The following is a 17360-nucleotide window of genomic DNA, read 5'->3' as shown; positions in this document are numbered from 1 at the left end:
ATGCAAAGAATAAGTGATGCTGGTATACCTCCCCCCAAGCTTAGGCTTTTGGCCTAAGTGGAGATCAACCCCAGCGAGGGTCAGGGTTCCACGCCGGTGGATCATACATGGCGTAGTCATAATAAGGTCCTGGTGCAGAAGAAAATGGTGAAGGCTCCTCATGCCCAACATATTGATGCGAAGAACTTGCTGCATCGGATGACGAGTCGAGGTGTTCCTCGGCCTCCTCCGTGTCGTCTCTTGCATGATGGCAATCTCCCTCTATGTATGCATTCAGTTCACCTTCCGTGACTGACCAATCCTTCCTGGAATCAAGGTTAAACAGAACAGGTGCTGGCAATCCTACTAGTTTTTCAGTTTTCTTAGTTGTTCTCCAAGTTTTCTTGTAAAATGTTATCTTGTAAGACAGGTTACTCAAATTAGACAAATCAGAAACAAATTCATGCTTAATCATGGAGACTATGTCAAGTTTCTGTATGGAGAGCTGAATATCAAGATGGTGAGGTTCTACACCATGCATGGCTAATAAGCGAGAGGCGATGAGACCTCCACAAATTCCGCCCTTCTCACGGTTAGTAGCAAGTCTATAGGCTATCAAAGCACCCAAATTATAAGTCCTATCACCTTGTAATGCAGCAGCTAGAAAAGCTAAATCCTGGATAGATAACTTACTTGCATTCTTTCTAGCAAGAACGCACTTGGTGATGAAATAAGCAAAGTAGCGAATAGCTGGGAGTTGAATACTACTGATTTTACCACCATCCTCTGAGAAGCTTCTTCCATGACAAATCATCTTGTAGAGACTCAAGAGCTCCTGCGGCAGTCCCCTTATCTTCTCGCATGATCCCCATTGTGGCACTCTAATTGCTGCACAAAAATCATCGAATGGCAAGTTGACAGTTTTATTATAAATTTTGTATCGAACCATGGGGTTAGATTGAGACCAATTGAATTCAAAATCCTGAACCACATACATGGTCAGTTTTGCATATTGGTATGGTTCACCAACAACAAAACTTTCCAACCCTGCATTGGAAGTCAGTTTTTGAACATCTCGCAGGATTCTTGCACTCCTCATAAAATCAACACATGGGTAGTAAGAGGGGTATACTCCTTCTTCGCGATGAACTCTCATAACTTGTTGCACCTCCAATTCTTGTTGGTTTAGTTGATGAATATTCCACTCCATTTTCTGAAATTTTTCAACAATCATTATAAAATTTGATTTGGTGACATATAATTGAGGGAAACTACTATAGGAACTTGGTAGAGTACTAAACATGCATCAAAACTAGTTTTTACCACTTAGAACAAGCATGCAAGCTCACTAAACATGTTACCTACAGAAGCAAAATATTCAAGATATACTCAACCAAAAAAATTATACTTGGATAATCGGAGGAGTCACATACCGGAGAGCAAATAGATCGAGAAATCTTGAGCTCATGAGCAGAAACGCGAGTGAGAGAAAGCTGGTGCGAGTTTTTTCGGGAGAGAGAATGAGATGGGAGAAAGAGATGAAGTGGTGGGGCAAGGAGGGGCCCACACAACAGGGTGGCGCGCCCCCCTTGCTGGCCGCGCCGGGCTGTAGGGTGCCACCCTGGGGTGCCCCACTGGTCATCCCCAGGTGCTCCCAGGTGCCTCTTCGAAAAATAAGACCAACGGTATAATTTTTGTGAATTTTTGAAAACTTTGAAAAATGCACATTTCTGGGTGTTAAATTTATTATTACTGGGCAGAAAAAGATTTTGAAATCTCTATACAACTAACGAACTTTGCAAAACAAAAAGTGCTACAGCAAGTAGAACAAGTGGAGGAAGAAAGAAATGTTGTTTAGTTCCTCTATGTATATAAAATGAATTTGTTAACAAGGTTGATCAAGTCTTGCCACCAAATAAATTTTACATGACATAAGAAGAAATAAACCTCAAATCAATCATGTTACCTTGTATTGAATTGATATGGATCCAATCATAATACTTTGATATCCTTGCTTAGGCTCATATATAGGACAATCAATAGTTCCCACTTTGATAGTTCTCACATTAGAAATGGTATTAACTCCACATACTTTATCAATCCTCTTGGGAAAATAAACGGTATGCTCCTTGTGATCAACATTGAAAGTAACTTTTCCTTTATTGCAATCAATAACAGCCCCTGCGGTGTTAAGAAAAGGTCTCCCAAGAATAATAGACATATTATCATCTTCAGGCATTTCCAACACAACAAAATCAGTTAATATTAAGCAATTAGTAGTAACTTGAACAGGAACATCCTCACATATGCCAACATGAATAGCAGTAGATTTATCATCCATTTGCAAACATATATCAGTTGGTATCAACTTATCTAAATAAAGTCTCTTATAAAGAGAAAAAGGCATAACACTAACACCCGCTCCCAAATCACATAGAGCGGTTCTAACATAATTATTCTTGATGGAACAAGGAATAGTCGGTATACCTGGGTCGCCCAGCTTCTTTGGAACTTTTCCATTGAAAGAGTAATTAGCAAGCATAGTGGAAATCTCCTCATTAGGAATTTTCCTTTTGATAGAGACAATATCTTTCATATACTTTGAATAAGGAGGCAATTTAATAGCATCAGTCAAAGGTATTTGCAGGAATAAAGGTTTCATCCAATCACAGAATTTGTTATAGTGTTCTTCTTCCTTTGATTTTAGTTTCTTAGCAGGAAAAGGCATTTGCTTTTGCACCCAAGGTTCTCTTTCATTACCATGTTTCTTAGCAATAAAATCTTCTTTAGTATACTTTTTATTTTTAACATGCTTTTCAGGTTCTTCTTCAACCTCTTCTTTATCAGAAGCATCATTCTTATCATTATCTTTATCATGTTCAATACCACTTTCAGTTTCAGCATCAGAAATAGAAATACTATTAGGATCATTAACAGGCTCAGAGGATTCTACAACAGTTTTATGTTTCTTTTTCTTTTTCTTAGATGGAGCACTAGTTTCAGTTCGTTGAGAATCTTGTTCAACTCTTTTGGGATGCCCTTCAGGATATAGAGGATCCTCGGGTAGAAACACCGCCTCTAGTTGTTACTTCATAAGCATGTTTTTCTTTAGAATTATTTTTTAGCAAGTCATTTTGCACTTTAGTGAGTTGATCAATTTGAGTTTGAATCATATGAAAATGTTTAACAAGCATCTTAACATCATTGGAGGTTCTCTCCACAATACCATGCAATTCACCAATAGCTCGAGAATTTTCCATTAAATGATTCTCTACTCTCATATTGAAATTATTTTTCTTAACAATATAATTATCAAACTCATCTAAGCATTGAGCAGGAGGTTTTGAATACGGAATATCTTCCCTAGTAAAGCGTTCAAGAGAGTGTACCTCAATCATGGATAAGGGGGAGTGATCTTACATAAATCTTCTATAGGAGGTAAATTCTTCACATCTTCGGATTTAATACCCTTCTCTTTAAGAGATTTCTTGGCTTCCCTCATATCTTCATCATTTAATTTAATCATACCCCTCTTCTTCAATATTGGTGTCGGGGTTGGTTCGGGTGTAGACCAATCATCATGATTCCGGCCTATTCTAGCCAATAATTCTTCGAGCGTCGTCTGGAGTTCTTTTCCTGAAAACACAACCAGCACAACTATCCAGGTATGCCCTAGACTCAATGGTTAATCCACTATAAAATATATCAAGTAAATCATGATTTTCCAAATCATGTCCAGGCCGAGCTTTGATAAGAGAGCAAAATCTCGCCCAAGCCTCAGGCAATTTCTCTCCATCTTCCTGGTCAAAATTATAAATTCTCTGCAAAGCAATATGTTGAGCACTAGCAGGAAAGTATTTCCGAAAGAAAACATCAAGCAAATCTCTTGGACTATCAATAGAATCAGGAGGCAACCTATTATACCAAGTTTTAGCATCATCTTTTAATGATAAAGGAAAAAAATTAGCAACGAAATAAGTACGCTTCTTGATATCATCAGAAAACATGCTACTCAAAGTTGAAAGCTCATTCATGTGTTCTACAGCACTTTCTTCTTCAGTACCACAAAAAGGTGTTTTCTCAACAATAGATATATGAGATAAATCGAGAGAAAAATCATAATCCTTATCCTTAATGTTTATAGGAGATGTGGCAAATTTAGGATCAGGAGACAGTTTATATCTAACAGTATGTTGTGCAAGAAGCTTTTTAATATTACTTGTACCGAGTAGTAGCATTGCATTTATCAATAAAATCATCATCAAGTTCTACATAATCTTCATCAAGATCATCACTAGAGTATTTAACAGACTCAGGTGAATTAACAGGTGTAGCAGCATTTTCATTAGGAGTTTCAGTACTTTCAATTTGTCTAGACCTAGCAATTGTAGCATCTAGAAAAGATCCTAACGAACCATCATTATCAAGCACAGCAGAAGCATCATCAAAATTATAAGAGGAATTTTAAGATCTAGCAGAAGTACCAGCATGTGAAGCTTGTCGTGGTGAAACAACTTTATCTAGCACAGATGGTGAATCAAGAGCAGCAGAGGTACTCAGAGTTGTACCTTTTCTTGTAGTGGATGGTAATATGGCGACTTTAGTATCGCGAGGTTTACCCATGATGGAGAATTTGCAGCGAACAATATCAATCCAAGTGAACTTGCAAATAAAGCTATGCTCCCCGGCAACGGCGCCGAGAAAATAGTCTTGATGACCCACAAGTATAGGGGATCGCAACGATCTTCGCGGGAAGTAAAACCCAATTTATTGATTCGACACAAGGGGAGCCATAGAATATTTGTAAGCCTTAACAGCGGAGTTGTCAATTCAGCTGCACTTGGAAACGAGACTTGCTCGCAAGAGTTTATCGATAGTAACGAGTTTATAGCGATAGCAGTGAGTGAAATAACAGCAGCAGTGTAACAAAGACAGCGGTAGTGATTATAGTAAACAACGGGATTAAAATACTGTAGGCACAGGGGATGGATGAACGGGCGTTGCATGGATGAGAGAAACTCATGTAACAATCAAAGTAGGGCATTTGCGGATAATAATAAAACGGTGTCCAAGTACTAATCAATCAATAGGCATGTGTTCCATATTTAGTCGTACGTGCTCGCAATGAGAAACTTGCACAACATCTTTTGTCCTACCAGCCGGTGGCAGCCGGGCCTCTAGGGAATCTACTGGAAATTAAGGTACTCCTTTTAATAGAGCACCGGAGCAAAGCATTAACACTCCGTGAACACATGTGATCCTCATATCACCGCCTTCCCCTTCGGTTGTCCCAATTTCTGTCACTTTGGGGCCTCGGGTTCGGACAACAATACGTGTATACAACTTGCAGGTAAGATCATAAAGCAATGAATATCATCATGAATTGATAACATGTTCAGATCTGAGATCATGGCAATCGGGCCCTAGTGACAAGCATTAAGCATAACAAGTTGCAACAATATCATAAAAGTACCAATTACGGACACTAGGCACTATGCCCTAACAATCTTATGCTATTACATGACCAATCTCATCCAATCCCTACCATCCGCTTCAGCCTACAGCGGGGGAATTACTCACACATGGATGGGGAAACATGGCTGGTCGATGGAGAGGCGTCGGTGGTGATGATGGCGATGATCTCCTCCAATTCCCCGTCCCGGCGGAGTGCCAGAAAACGGTGGCGGCGTACTGGATGGTTTCTGGCGACTTTGACTTCTCGTCTCACGTTTTTAGATCGAAACACTTAAGTAGTCCAGAGGGGGGCGTCAGAGGCTGGCCGAGGGGGCCACACGCTAGGGCGGCGCCCCCCCCCCCCTCTAGGCCACGCCGGCCTGTTGTCTGGGGGGCCTCGGCCTCCCCCAGGTCTGCCCTTCTGGCTCCGTGAATCTTCTGGAAAAATAAGCCCTTCGACATAAATTCCGGGGATTTTCCTGTAAGTTGAATTTCTGCACAAAAGCGAGACACCAGAGCAATTCTGCTGAAAACAGCGTTAGTCCATGTTTGTTGTATCCAAAATACATAAATTAGAGGCAAAACAATAGCAAAAGTGTTCGGGAAAGTAGATACGTTTTGGACGTATCAGTATCTCAACTAGATATCATATGCTTCATACTTTGTTGGTCGAAAGAAATATTAACATTCAGGGATGGGGTCAGTGAGGCCAGGTAGGATGCACAAGAGATTGATATTTGTGCCATCGCACCAGGCTCACTGGCCCCACCCCAGAGTGTACAAGCGACCAAACAATTTAATCATCGGCACTAAAATGGAAGAAAGGCCAATGCAATTAAGAAGTAGCTAGTATGAACTAAATGGAATGCCTCATACTTTGTTGGTCGAAATAAATATTAACATCCAGGGATGGAGTAAGTGAGGCCAGGTAGGATGCACAAAATATTGATATTTGTGCCATCACACCAGGCTCACTTGCTCCACCCCCGAGTGTACAGTGATCGACCAACCATCTAATCATCGGCAAGTACAAAAACACCAACAAACCAGCAACCATGGTGACATAAGTCAAGATGCTCAAACACACATAGCATGCATGGAGCACATGCTCCAAAGGGATTATTCATCACTTGGCATATAGACCAAGTGATGCTGGCAAAAGAGAGGCCAATCAAGAACCAGTAAATCCAGTAAGTGATAGATATGCCTAAACAAGCAACAACACATAGCATATCCCAGCTAACCAGATGAGACAAGTTTTGGTAGCCAACTTAATCACCTAGCACCACCTAGCCTTTTAAAACCATCAGAAACAGTCCTTTTTCTTCAAAGGATACCACAGTGGCATTCATTTACATGATCTCGTACTGTGGATATCTCTATTTTCATCAAAGCCAACAAGAAATAGAAATTTATCATTACTCAGTTGAGTTCAAAACAAAGATGGGGTACCATAAGGGATTACTCATCACTTGGTAGTAACCAAGTGATGCTGGCAAGAGAGAGGCCAAGCACGAGAGCTAGTCAATCCAGTAGAGATGGATATGCATAAGTAAGCAAGAACACATAGCCTATCCAAGTTAACCAGATAAAACCAACCTTGGCAACCAACTTAATAACCTAGCATCACCTAGTCTTTTAAACCATTAGAAACTTCCCATTTTCTTCAAAGGATACCACAGTGGCATTCATTTACATGATTCCCTACTGTGAATATCTCTATTTTCACCAATTATCCAACTATGAGATGCAACCAGTGGCAGTAGCAATAGCTAATGAGGTCACAACACAGCACAGCACAAGCAATCACACCAGTGAACCACTGCTGAGGTTACATCAACCATAAATTCATCCAAGCCAACAAGAAATAGAAATTTATCATTACTCAGTTGAGTTCAAAACAAAGCTTGGGTACCATAAGGGATTACTCATCACTTGGTAGTAACCAAGTGATGCTGGCGAGAGAGAGGCCAAGCCTGAGAGCTAGTCAATCCAGTAGAGATGGATATGCATAAGTAAGCAAGAACACATAGCCTCTCCAAGTTAACCAGATAAAATCAACCTTGACAGCCAACTTAATAACCTAGCATCACCTAGTCTTTTAAACCATCAGAAACTTCCCATTTTCTTCAAAGGATACCACAGTGGCATTCATTTACATGATTCCCTACTGCGAATATCTCTATTTTCACCAATTATCCAACTATGACATGCAACCGATGGCGGTAGCAAGAGCTAATGAGGTCACAACACGGCACGGACACAAGCAATCACACCAGTGAACCACTGCTGAGGTTACATCAACCATAAATTTATCCAAGCCAACAAGAATTAGAAATTTATCATTACTCAGTTGAGTTCAAAACAAAGCTAGGGTACCCAATAGTAGTTGGCTTCCATCCAAGCTTCAATAACACATCAAAGGAATCATTACTCTGCATAAGGAGTTCATCTAATTATCTGACATCAATAAAGAAAACCTTTTCAGATAATTGAATTAGGCAACAACAATCATACCGAGGATGCTATGGAAGCATCAAGGCAGGTCACCAATACATGGTGAGAAGCTACGAGAGACATAGCAATAGCATAGGACATTAAGTAAAAGGCATGAGCAATGAGCCAGTAAGTAAATCACTAGCACATGATGATCATTTGACCATTTAGAGCATGCACACACAAGCAATAGCAACAGTAGTTCACCAGGACGTACAATGACATCAACAACAATGACAGCAAGCTAGCAACCGTAGTTCACCAGGACAATGACATCAACAATGACAGCAAGCTAGCAACAGTAGTTCACCAGGACAATGTACAGCAACAATGACAGCAATAGCACACGAGCATTTCGTCGAGCACCTTGTGCTCGCGCGGGAGAGGAATTAAGAGGGAGGGGAGGGGAGGGGAGGGGAGAGAGTTCACCAACGACAGGGGTGGAGGAGGAGGTTGACGATGACGGCAGGGGTGGAGGAGGAGGACGCGGCGGCTCCTCCACCATGACGCGACGCCGGCCCCTCCTCCACCTTGATGCGGCGGCACCTCCTCGCCGTAGCGGCAGCTTGTGCTGCAGGTGGCGGGGATGGGAGGAGCGTGGCGGCATGCGGCCCTCGCGAAGGAAGGCGACGGCGACGCCAGCGCTCACCATGGCGGCGCGCGGCGGTAGGGATCGGAGGAGAGGGGAGAGGTGGGGGCGCGCGGAGGTGAACGGGCGTGGGGAGGGTACGGGGCATGATATAAGTTCCACTATTTCTGTGGCGCACCATAACAAGTGCGCCACGGAAAAAGTTATCTACGTGGCGCACCACACCGTGTGCGCCGCGAGCCGATTTATTTACTGTGGCGCACCACGCCTGTGCGCCACAGTTATAGTGGAATCTATGATTAGGGCTGGCAGGGTGTGGGCCCCTTCTTGTTTCTGTGGCGCACCTATCTTTGCTGCGCCACAAAAATAAGCTATTTTTGTGGCGCACTGAGCCTGGTGCGTCACAAAAGAACTTTGTGTGGCGCATATTCGTCCAGTGCGCCACAAAAATAGGATTCACCTATAAGGCTTTTCCTACTAGTGCAGCTACGTAGTTTTTGTCTTTGTCCTACATCTTTTACTGCTATGAGGGGAAGGGAAAACGAGTTGGTACGATCGAGTCAAAACTAGTTAGTTAGTTATGCGTGTATTACTCTGGATAATTTTTAGGTACTAAAATCCTTAATATACATGCTATACCTATCATTTTTTACTTTTTGCGAAACGCTATTTTTTATTAGCATGCTATAACTTGCATAGCTTTTTAGATAAGGGAAACACTATTTCACTTAGCGTGCTATTTTTTTCCTCGGAAATAACACCTGATATTTCGGGTATCCGGTAATAGGGTTTCAGGTTCGGGATTTCCGGGGCGCGCCCTTGCCCACCGTTAGTCCTGAGTATCTCACCGCCCAACCACTTGTCACGAGTTCTCTCTCCTAAATCCCTCCCTCTTCGTCTTTGTCCAGCAAGGTCGGTGGTTGTCGCCCATGTCCAGCTGGTCAACAAATAGGTCATCGGCGGGCAAGGGCACGCTCGGTAGAGGTGGTGGTCTCAGATCCCTATCGAAAAACATTGTTCGTTGAAATTGGAATGCCTATTTTCTCCTCCGTTGACGAGGCGGTTCCTCGGCAATGCCCACCATGAGGGGCTTGGGTTTTAGAGAAAGGCGACGACGGAAGTTCCGGGAGCGAGGCGGTACACGACGTACCCAGGTTCACGTCCCCACGGTGGAGGATCGCTACGTCCTGCTAGCAATCCACTATATGAATATATGTATACGGTGCCGCCATAGGCGGAGTTGTTGGATCTAGTCTAGTTCTAATCCGCGGGTTGCGGTTTCTAGGCGTGTCGCCTCTATAGTTATGTTTCTGATTGTGTCCTAAGGGGTGCCCCTGCCTGGCTTTATATATCAGCCAAGCTAGGGTTTACAAGAGTCCTAGTAGGATTCATATTGGAGTCTTCTTTCCTTGTAGTCCAAGTTGAGGCGCGTGCAGGTCCAGCTCGTCGAGTCCTCGTGCTAGTCCACCTTCATAGTTTGCACCGGGTATGGCAATGTCGAGTACCCGAAGGGTTATGCCCACGTCAGTAGCCCCCGAGTGTCTGGCCGAAGTGAAGCTTCGGGCAGGGACTAAAGTTGTCTTCGCCGAATGTCTTGATCATCCGTTGAATCTTGTGCTTGATGTAGAGTCGGAGTTGCTTTACGTCGGGTGCGCGAAGCGCTCCCGATGGGAGTAGCCCCGAGTCTATGGGCGGGTGCTTGCAGCCACGCATAGACTCAAGTTGTACTACTCGAAGATCTTGATTGTTGATGCCGATTTCTTCAACTTTATTCTTCTTTGTTGGCGAGGTTGCCATATTTTTTATCGGGTGCGCGACTAGCGCTCCCGATGGGAGTAGCGCCGAGCACTGTAGATAAATATGAAATAGTTATGTATAGGGTGTAAAAAATGCTAAGTCAGACACCGTAGACTTTTTCAAGTTCCGAGAACTTGATGCCGATGACTCTGATGATGCCATAGATAGAGGAGTTGATGATTCAGATGATATCCCAGAGGAGCCGATGATTGAGATGATGGCCCTAAGGAGCCGATGATTGAGATGATGGCCCTAAGGAGCCGATGATTGAGATGATGGCCCTAAGGAGCCGATGATTGAGATGATGGCCCTGAGGAGCCGATGATTGAGATGATGGCCCTGAGGAGCCGATGATTGAGATGATGGCCCTAAGGAGCCGATGATTGAGATGATGGCCCTACGGAGCCGATAATTTTATCGGGTGCGCGTCCAGCGCTCCCGATGGAAGTAGCCCCCGAGTCTGGGCACAGATGCTTGCAACCGTGAGTAGAATCAAGTCGAGTAACTCGATGTTTATAGTTTTCTTCAGGTGCCGTTGACACATTTTATTTCAAGGGGCAATCTTAATGCACCTTGAGCATCGTTGATGCCATTGTTTGTAAGTTTTTCGGTAGGTACATATATATGCACTTTTACCGTGTCAATGCCATTGGCAAATTTTGAAGGAGCAAATCTTAATTGCCCGTTAGATGTATGTATACTAGTTGGTCAGCAAATCATTATGAGTGATCAGCTCGTGTTGCAGGTTTTGCTAAACCTGTTGTATGCGCAACTTTGCTTTCAACCGATTGTAAGTTTCGACAGTCACTCCCGAATATTTCGGGTGCAATGATTCTGCCGATGAGCCCGTTGTTCTTTGATATTTCCATAAGTAAAATATCGAACGTGGGTTGTGTTTATATTTTCCAAACTCTTGCTTTGTACGGCACTCGTAGAGGCATCTGAAGCAGAGGGAAGGATTAATGTCCTTGTTTTTCTCATGATCCTTGCTATCTGTGGCACTCTTTGAGACATCTATAGCAAAGGAAAAGAGCAAGGTCTTCGTTGCTTCATGATCCTTTGCTATTTGCGGCACTCTTTGAGGCATCTATAGCAAAGGAAAAGAGCAAGGTCCCCGTTGCTTCATGATTCTTGCTATTTGCGGCACTCTTTGAGGCATCTATAGCGAAGGAAAAGAGCAAGGTCTTCGTTGCTTCATGATCCTTGCTATCTGCGGCACTCTTTGAGGCATCTATAGCGAAGGAAAAGAGCAAGGTCCCCGTTGTAATCTTCAGGGGACCGTGAGCACAATCAAATCTTCAAGGGACCGTGAGCACAGTCGAATCTTCAAGGGACCGTGAGCACAGTCAAATCTTCAAGGGACCGTGAGCACAGTCGAATCTTCAAGGGACCGTGAGATCAGTCGAATCTTCAAGGGACCGTGAGCACAGTTGAATCTTCAAGGGACCGTGAGCACAGTCAAATCTTCAAGGGACCGTGAGCACAGTCGAATCTTCAAGGGACTGTGAGCACCGAGGTTCGTTGTAATATACGAACAAGGTTCCTGACGATGCAGTTCGGGTGTCCCGAATTACTGCAATTCTTCAAAACTTGAGTCTTCATATCTCTTGGGTTCCAGCGAACCGGCGCTCCCGATGGGAGTAACAGTCTTATATCTTCTTGGGTTCCAGCGAACCGGCGCTCCCGATGGGCCAAAGATAATCCATTCGACGGGCGCAACTGAAATAATTGCGTCATCCAAGATAGTCGGTGCGGCGGGCGCAGCTGAAGTAATTGCGCCATCCAAAATAGTCGGTGCGGCGGGCGCAGCTGAAGTAATTGCGCCATCCAAAATAGCCCATGCGGCGCCTTGGCTGACATGGCCGATGAAGAGGACGCAGTTGATGTGGCCAATCCGCGTCGGGTGAACATCCGAATATATCGGGTCCGTAATGTCGGGTTCGCGGCAGGCGAGCCCCAGTATAACGAGTGCGTGACAGTGGACGCGGTCAGCCGAGCAGAGCAGTTGACGGGGCGAGCACCCGAATATATCGGGTCTGCGATGTTGACAGGCGAGCCCCTAGTATGACGAGCTTTTTTATATCGGATGTTTGTCGCTGATGAGTTTCGGATAACTGCGCAGCCTGGTGACTCGTCGATGTACTGTAATGTTGTCTTCAATTTTTCTTGCACATAGTGGCAGCTCTCTCGGTCGTTTGTTTTTCCTTCTTTAATAATTGACCAGTCTTGATCTATTTCCAAGCTGCTTTCTTGGAACTTGCTTCCGCGAGGAAACCGTCCTGGCCAAGACCCAATCTGCATCGGAGTTGGAGCAGCTCTAGCATCTTTGATCGACCCTTCTTCTTCTATCTTCTTCGTTCTTTTTGCTTCACGTGGTTCCGTTTGGAGATAGGGCGTACGTACCCAACTAATACCAGCATGTTGATTGGATTTTTTTTTTCCTTATGCGATTGACTTCTGTAAGCGCACATGATTCCTTGGATGAATTGCCTTGTTTTTTCCATGAGATTTGATCCTGCGTTGCCTCTTCTTCTGGCGTTAATTCGCATCAGCTTTTTTTTTCTTTCTCTTTTTTTTTTTCTTTTGGCCGCCTGGAGCAGTACGTAACCTGGGCAAGCACGATTTGGCCGCCGCCCGATGCTTGCCGCAGATGTATTGCTAGATGCGATCTAACAGCCGACGTAGTTGATGACAAACTCGATGACTTTCTGAGCGTTGTTGATGATGATGGATCTCGCCCGGATGACAAAATCCAACCGACGCACTTCCCACAGACGGCGCCAATTGACGAGGCGGTTCCTTGGCAATGCCCACCATGAGGGGCTTGGGTTTTAGAGAAAGGCGACGACGGAAGTTCCGGGAGCGAGGCGGTACACGACGTACCCAGGTTCACGTCCCCACGGTGGAGGATCGCTACGTCCTACTAGCAATCCACTATATGAATATATGTACAGGGTGCCGCCATAGGCGGAGTTGTTGGATATAGTCTAGTTCTAATCCGCGGGTTGCGGTTTCTAGGCGTGTCGCCTCTATAGTTATGTTTCTGATTGTGTCCTAAGGGGTGCCCCTGCCTGGCTTTATATATCAGCCAAGCTAGGGTTTACCAGAGTCCTAGTAGGATTCATATTGGAGTCTTCTTTCCTTGTAGTCCAAGTTGAGGCGCGTGCAGGTCCAGCTCGTCGAGTCCTCGTGCTGGTCCACCTTCATAGTTTGCACCGGGTATGGCAATGTCGAGTACCCAAAGGGTTATGCCCACGTCATCCGTCGTGCATGCCATTGCGGCCAGACTGGATTTCCACAGATCTGCAGCGTGGAGTCCGTTTTCTTAGCTCTCCCAACAGCGGGTGTTGTTCTCATGTAGTTTGCTACCCTATTTGACCTTTAATCGAATATGGCGATTATTGGAGTCCGTATCTCCCATGCCAAGATTTGACTGAGCGTGTGGGCGTCTATAGGAACGTGCTCCCTACCAAGCACGCGGCCATCCTGGTAGGGAAGCAGGCGCAGTAGAGGACTATGTGGCGACCTCCGCTGGATGTAGGTTGGGGCATTGGAGCCTTTGCAGCAACGGGGTGCTTTGGGCTGAGGGGGTAGAGGTGCGGCTACAATGCGATGTCTTTGGATGCGAGGAGTCGGCAGTGGGCGACGCTAGCAGCGCGGGGAGCCTCCGGTGAGCAACCGACACTACATTGAGTGGATCCAGCCATGCAAAGAGCTGGCATGTCACGTGTATAGCCGCTTTTGTTGGCAATGCTCCTCCGGTCCTGCCTAAATGTACATTGCTAAGAGCATCTTTAATACATCCCATAAATCGCGATCTGTAAATTTACGAGTACAAGACGCGGTAAACGTTAATTATGACTTCGCGTGGGCTGCTACCAATTAGATCATGTAAACCAAAACTGTAAAAGTGAATTGCTCCATGTTAAGCTTCGCAGGGCCTAAATCCTAGCTGGTGTGAGATCCACATCCGCGGTAGAGAAAAAGACAGCAAGAGATTTGAATATTTCCTTTTGCAATTTTGGTTTACATGATCCGATCGGCCCCACAAAATTCAAAACAAAACCGTGAATGGGAAATTCAACAATATGACAACAATTCGACAATGCGGTGCTCTGCCACAAGTTCCCGAGCTCATCAATTTGATTCTAATGCCGTCCATACCCAAGTTCCTTTCTAATAGTGTTTCCAATCGAGTTCGTGGACGATGATAACAACATATAATCATATGTGTTTTGATTAGAAAGAAACTTAAGAACTTTCCATGTTAACATTATGTAGTTTAGCAAATTTTAACATGAGTGATTTAATTGTATATTCAAAAATTTCTACATGATGTACATGATATTTTGTACTTCTAGATAACCATGCCCACAAGGAAGATTGGAAATCAGGTGTTGAGCTTTTATTTCTCTTCTGAGAGGATTGATATACAATGCAACAAGGGAACTAAATCTGAAGCAAACATAAATTATTTCAAATGATACAAACCAAAAAACAAATTATGTTTTGACCCCTACAAATTTTATCATATTGCTTTCTAGCTTAGCGAGAATATACTGAATTATTTTTAAGACTGTTGCAATGCACGGGCAGTTTGCTACTATAAATATAATTTCCAATATATATACATGTTAATAGTGAATATACATGTAATTTATTGTGTTGCTGGGCTATTGATTTACTTGTTTAGATGTAAATACTAGAGTAAATAAGTTGTAATTTGTGCATAATAAGGGAATGATAAATAAATAAAACAAAGTACTCCAATCGATCTATCATGCATCCAATGGGCAAAAAAAAAAATATGGCAGTTAAATAGCGAAAGTGTATTATTTATTATAGATTCCTATTTATTCGGCTGCGGTCACCAGAATACATTGGAGTCTAGCTAGTAGTACATGCTTAATACTCCTGTTGTTTCATGAAAATTGTTTGATATTGTCTAAATTTAGATGTATCTTGACACTAAATAGCATCTAAATTTATTCAAATTTTAACAAATCTCACAGAACTTTAACCGAGATTGGAGAGTACTTTTATTCGGCGGTAACGCACGTAGTCTACCTGGTAGTCTGGTGGTACACACGATGCTTGCACTATTCCTCCTGCCGCATCACCTTCTTCACCACGAGCTCCAACAGAGCAGAGGGGCAACCAGTTTTTAGCAGGTCAAACCCATCCGCTGCCACGACCGCCTCCAGATTCCCCGGAGAAGAGAGGAACCGCATGCATGCCTCCCGCAGAACAGGGCAAGAGTGTCGCTCCGCCAATACCAGAGTAGCCACGACGGAGTCCATGCTGACATGCCGGCATAGCGCCTCCTCGCAGGCTAGCTTCAGCTTATCCAGCCTATACCTGTCGGCCGCGACGAACAACTTCTTCGCCGTTGTCGCCTCCTCAACTAGGGGAAGGGAGTCAGTATAGATGAACTGGAGAAGAGTCTTGAACACCTCTGCGTCCATGTCGGCGACACGTAGATCGGATGTGAGCGAGAGATCCTCCTTAAGTACAGGGGATCGGGCCTCTAGCATCCACCGGTGCGCGACGAACGTCTCTCCGCCGACCTCAATCGTGACATCCGGCTTCTCCTTATTCCAGATGGCTTCTACCAGTTGTCCGTGCAACTCGGATGGCCACGACGCAGGCGCCCAAACCGTGGGTTCGGGCAGGAGGGCAACCTCCGTGCACTCCTTGGTGACGACGGTGAGGTCAAACAGGATGGTCAGGCAGTCGTCCTTGAGATGCTTCTCCTCGTCGAGATCCTTGTGGCTGATGAAGCAATTCCAGCCAAAACCGTGGATGTGGGTGCAGGCGCTTGCACGGATCTCTGGAATAGTTTTAGTGTAGGATGGCATCCCGGCCTGGTCGAGTATACTCGCCTCCACCTTTATCGTGGGGTCCTCCTCAGTCTCTCTCTCTCGGTGGCTCGCCTTCTCGATGAAGAGGGAGATGTGGGAGCCCTCGTACTTCGTCCCAGACCCATTCGGATAGCAATTGATACGCCAGTCGTGGCCGCCGACGCTAATCGTCTCCAATCTCATCCTCTTATCCTTGCCCACCAGTTTGCTGACTTGCGTGTACCGGTCGATCCGGAGAACGTGGGAGCCGGTCGTCTGCCTCGTGGCGACGGTTGAAACGGAGAGCTGCTGCCGGCCGGCGCCGCGTAGGGCAGATAGGAGAGCGGACATGGACATGGTGCGGAAGGAGCGTGGAGATGCCCTGTTCCCAGTTTGTGTTAAAATGGGCGTCGGTCCATACCCAAGAGATCACTAGTTGCAATATCGATCTCGGCTTTCATGATGCATGCACAGCCCGAAATAATTTTGACTTGGGCTACAATTCATTCTCACAAGTTCTGTTTTATGGAATGCCATCATGGCTAGATCAATCAGCTGAGATATTGAGCTATGGACGTCTAAAAGATCCACAAAATGTACTTCTCTTTTCTATGCCCGACTGGTTTTGTCCTATATACTAAGGATAACATTTATTTTGCCCTAAAAATGGAAAATGTATATTTTTGTCCACCAAGCAAGTATCGGTCAATAGGTATTTTTTTCTTTCAGGGCAGAATCTAGTTGAGCTAGAAATTCAGGGAAGTCGATATTTCTATGCCTGCATGTATATTTTTTTTTACTTTCAGTGATCTAAACGGAGTCGAATTGAGCTAAAAATTCGGGAACTTCAATATTTCATCAAGAGAAACATCAGAAGCGCTTGGACCTCATGAGAGGGTCCTGGAGACCCAAAATAGGGTAGGTAGCGCGCCCAACAAGGTGGGGCATGCCACCCTAGCTCTTTTGGCCCTCGGTCGTCTGATTTGCCTGATTATTTTGCCCACCACCTTCGTTTGACCTAAAAACCCTACATATACGACCCCCAGTGCTTCCTCGAGGAGAGCACCACACGAAAACGTAAACACCAAAACAGAGCTGGACCAGCTAAGATTAGAGAGGGAAACTCCACTGGATTCATCGCCGGAAGGATCTCCACCTTCTCCAACGTCTTCAAACATCATCACCATGATGAAGGGGAGTAGTAC

The 17360-nt window shown here is 44.6% G+C and overlaps 1 protein-coding gene across 1 annotated transcript; it reads right to left on the bottom strand.

Moving 5' to 3' along the window:
* Positions 1-15414: 15414 nt before the first annotated feature.
* LOC124684483 (BTB/POZ and MATH domain-containing protein 1-like) lies at positions 15415-16512 on the bottom strand. The gene has a single exon (XM_047218786.1). The coding sequence runs from the start codon at positions 16510-16512 to the stop codon at positions 15415-15417; it is 1098 nt and encodes a 365-aa protein (XP_047074742.1).
* Between the last annotated feature and the right edge of the window lie 848 nt (positions 16513-17360).

Source organism: Lolium rigidum, chromosome 1, assembly GCF_022539505.1.
Source record: "Lolium rigidum isolate FL_2022 chromosome 1, APGP_CSIRO_Lrig_0.1, whole genome shotgun sequence".
Classification (NCBI taxonomy): Eukaryota; Viridiplantae; Streptophyta; class Magnoliopsida; order Poales; family Poaceae; genus Lolium; species Lolium rigidum.
The sequence above is the reverse complement of the archived record's forward strand: the minus strand, read 5'-3'. Positions and strand labels throughout refer to the sequence as shown.

Excerpts from the sequence above, each read along its gene's own strand:
- LOC124684483 (XM_047218786.1), bottom strand. The coding sequence starts at position 16,512 with ATGTCCATGTCCGCTCTCCTATCTGCCCTACGCGGCGCCGGCCGGCAG.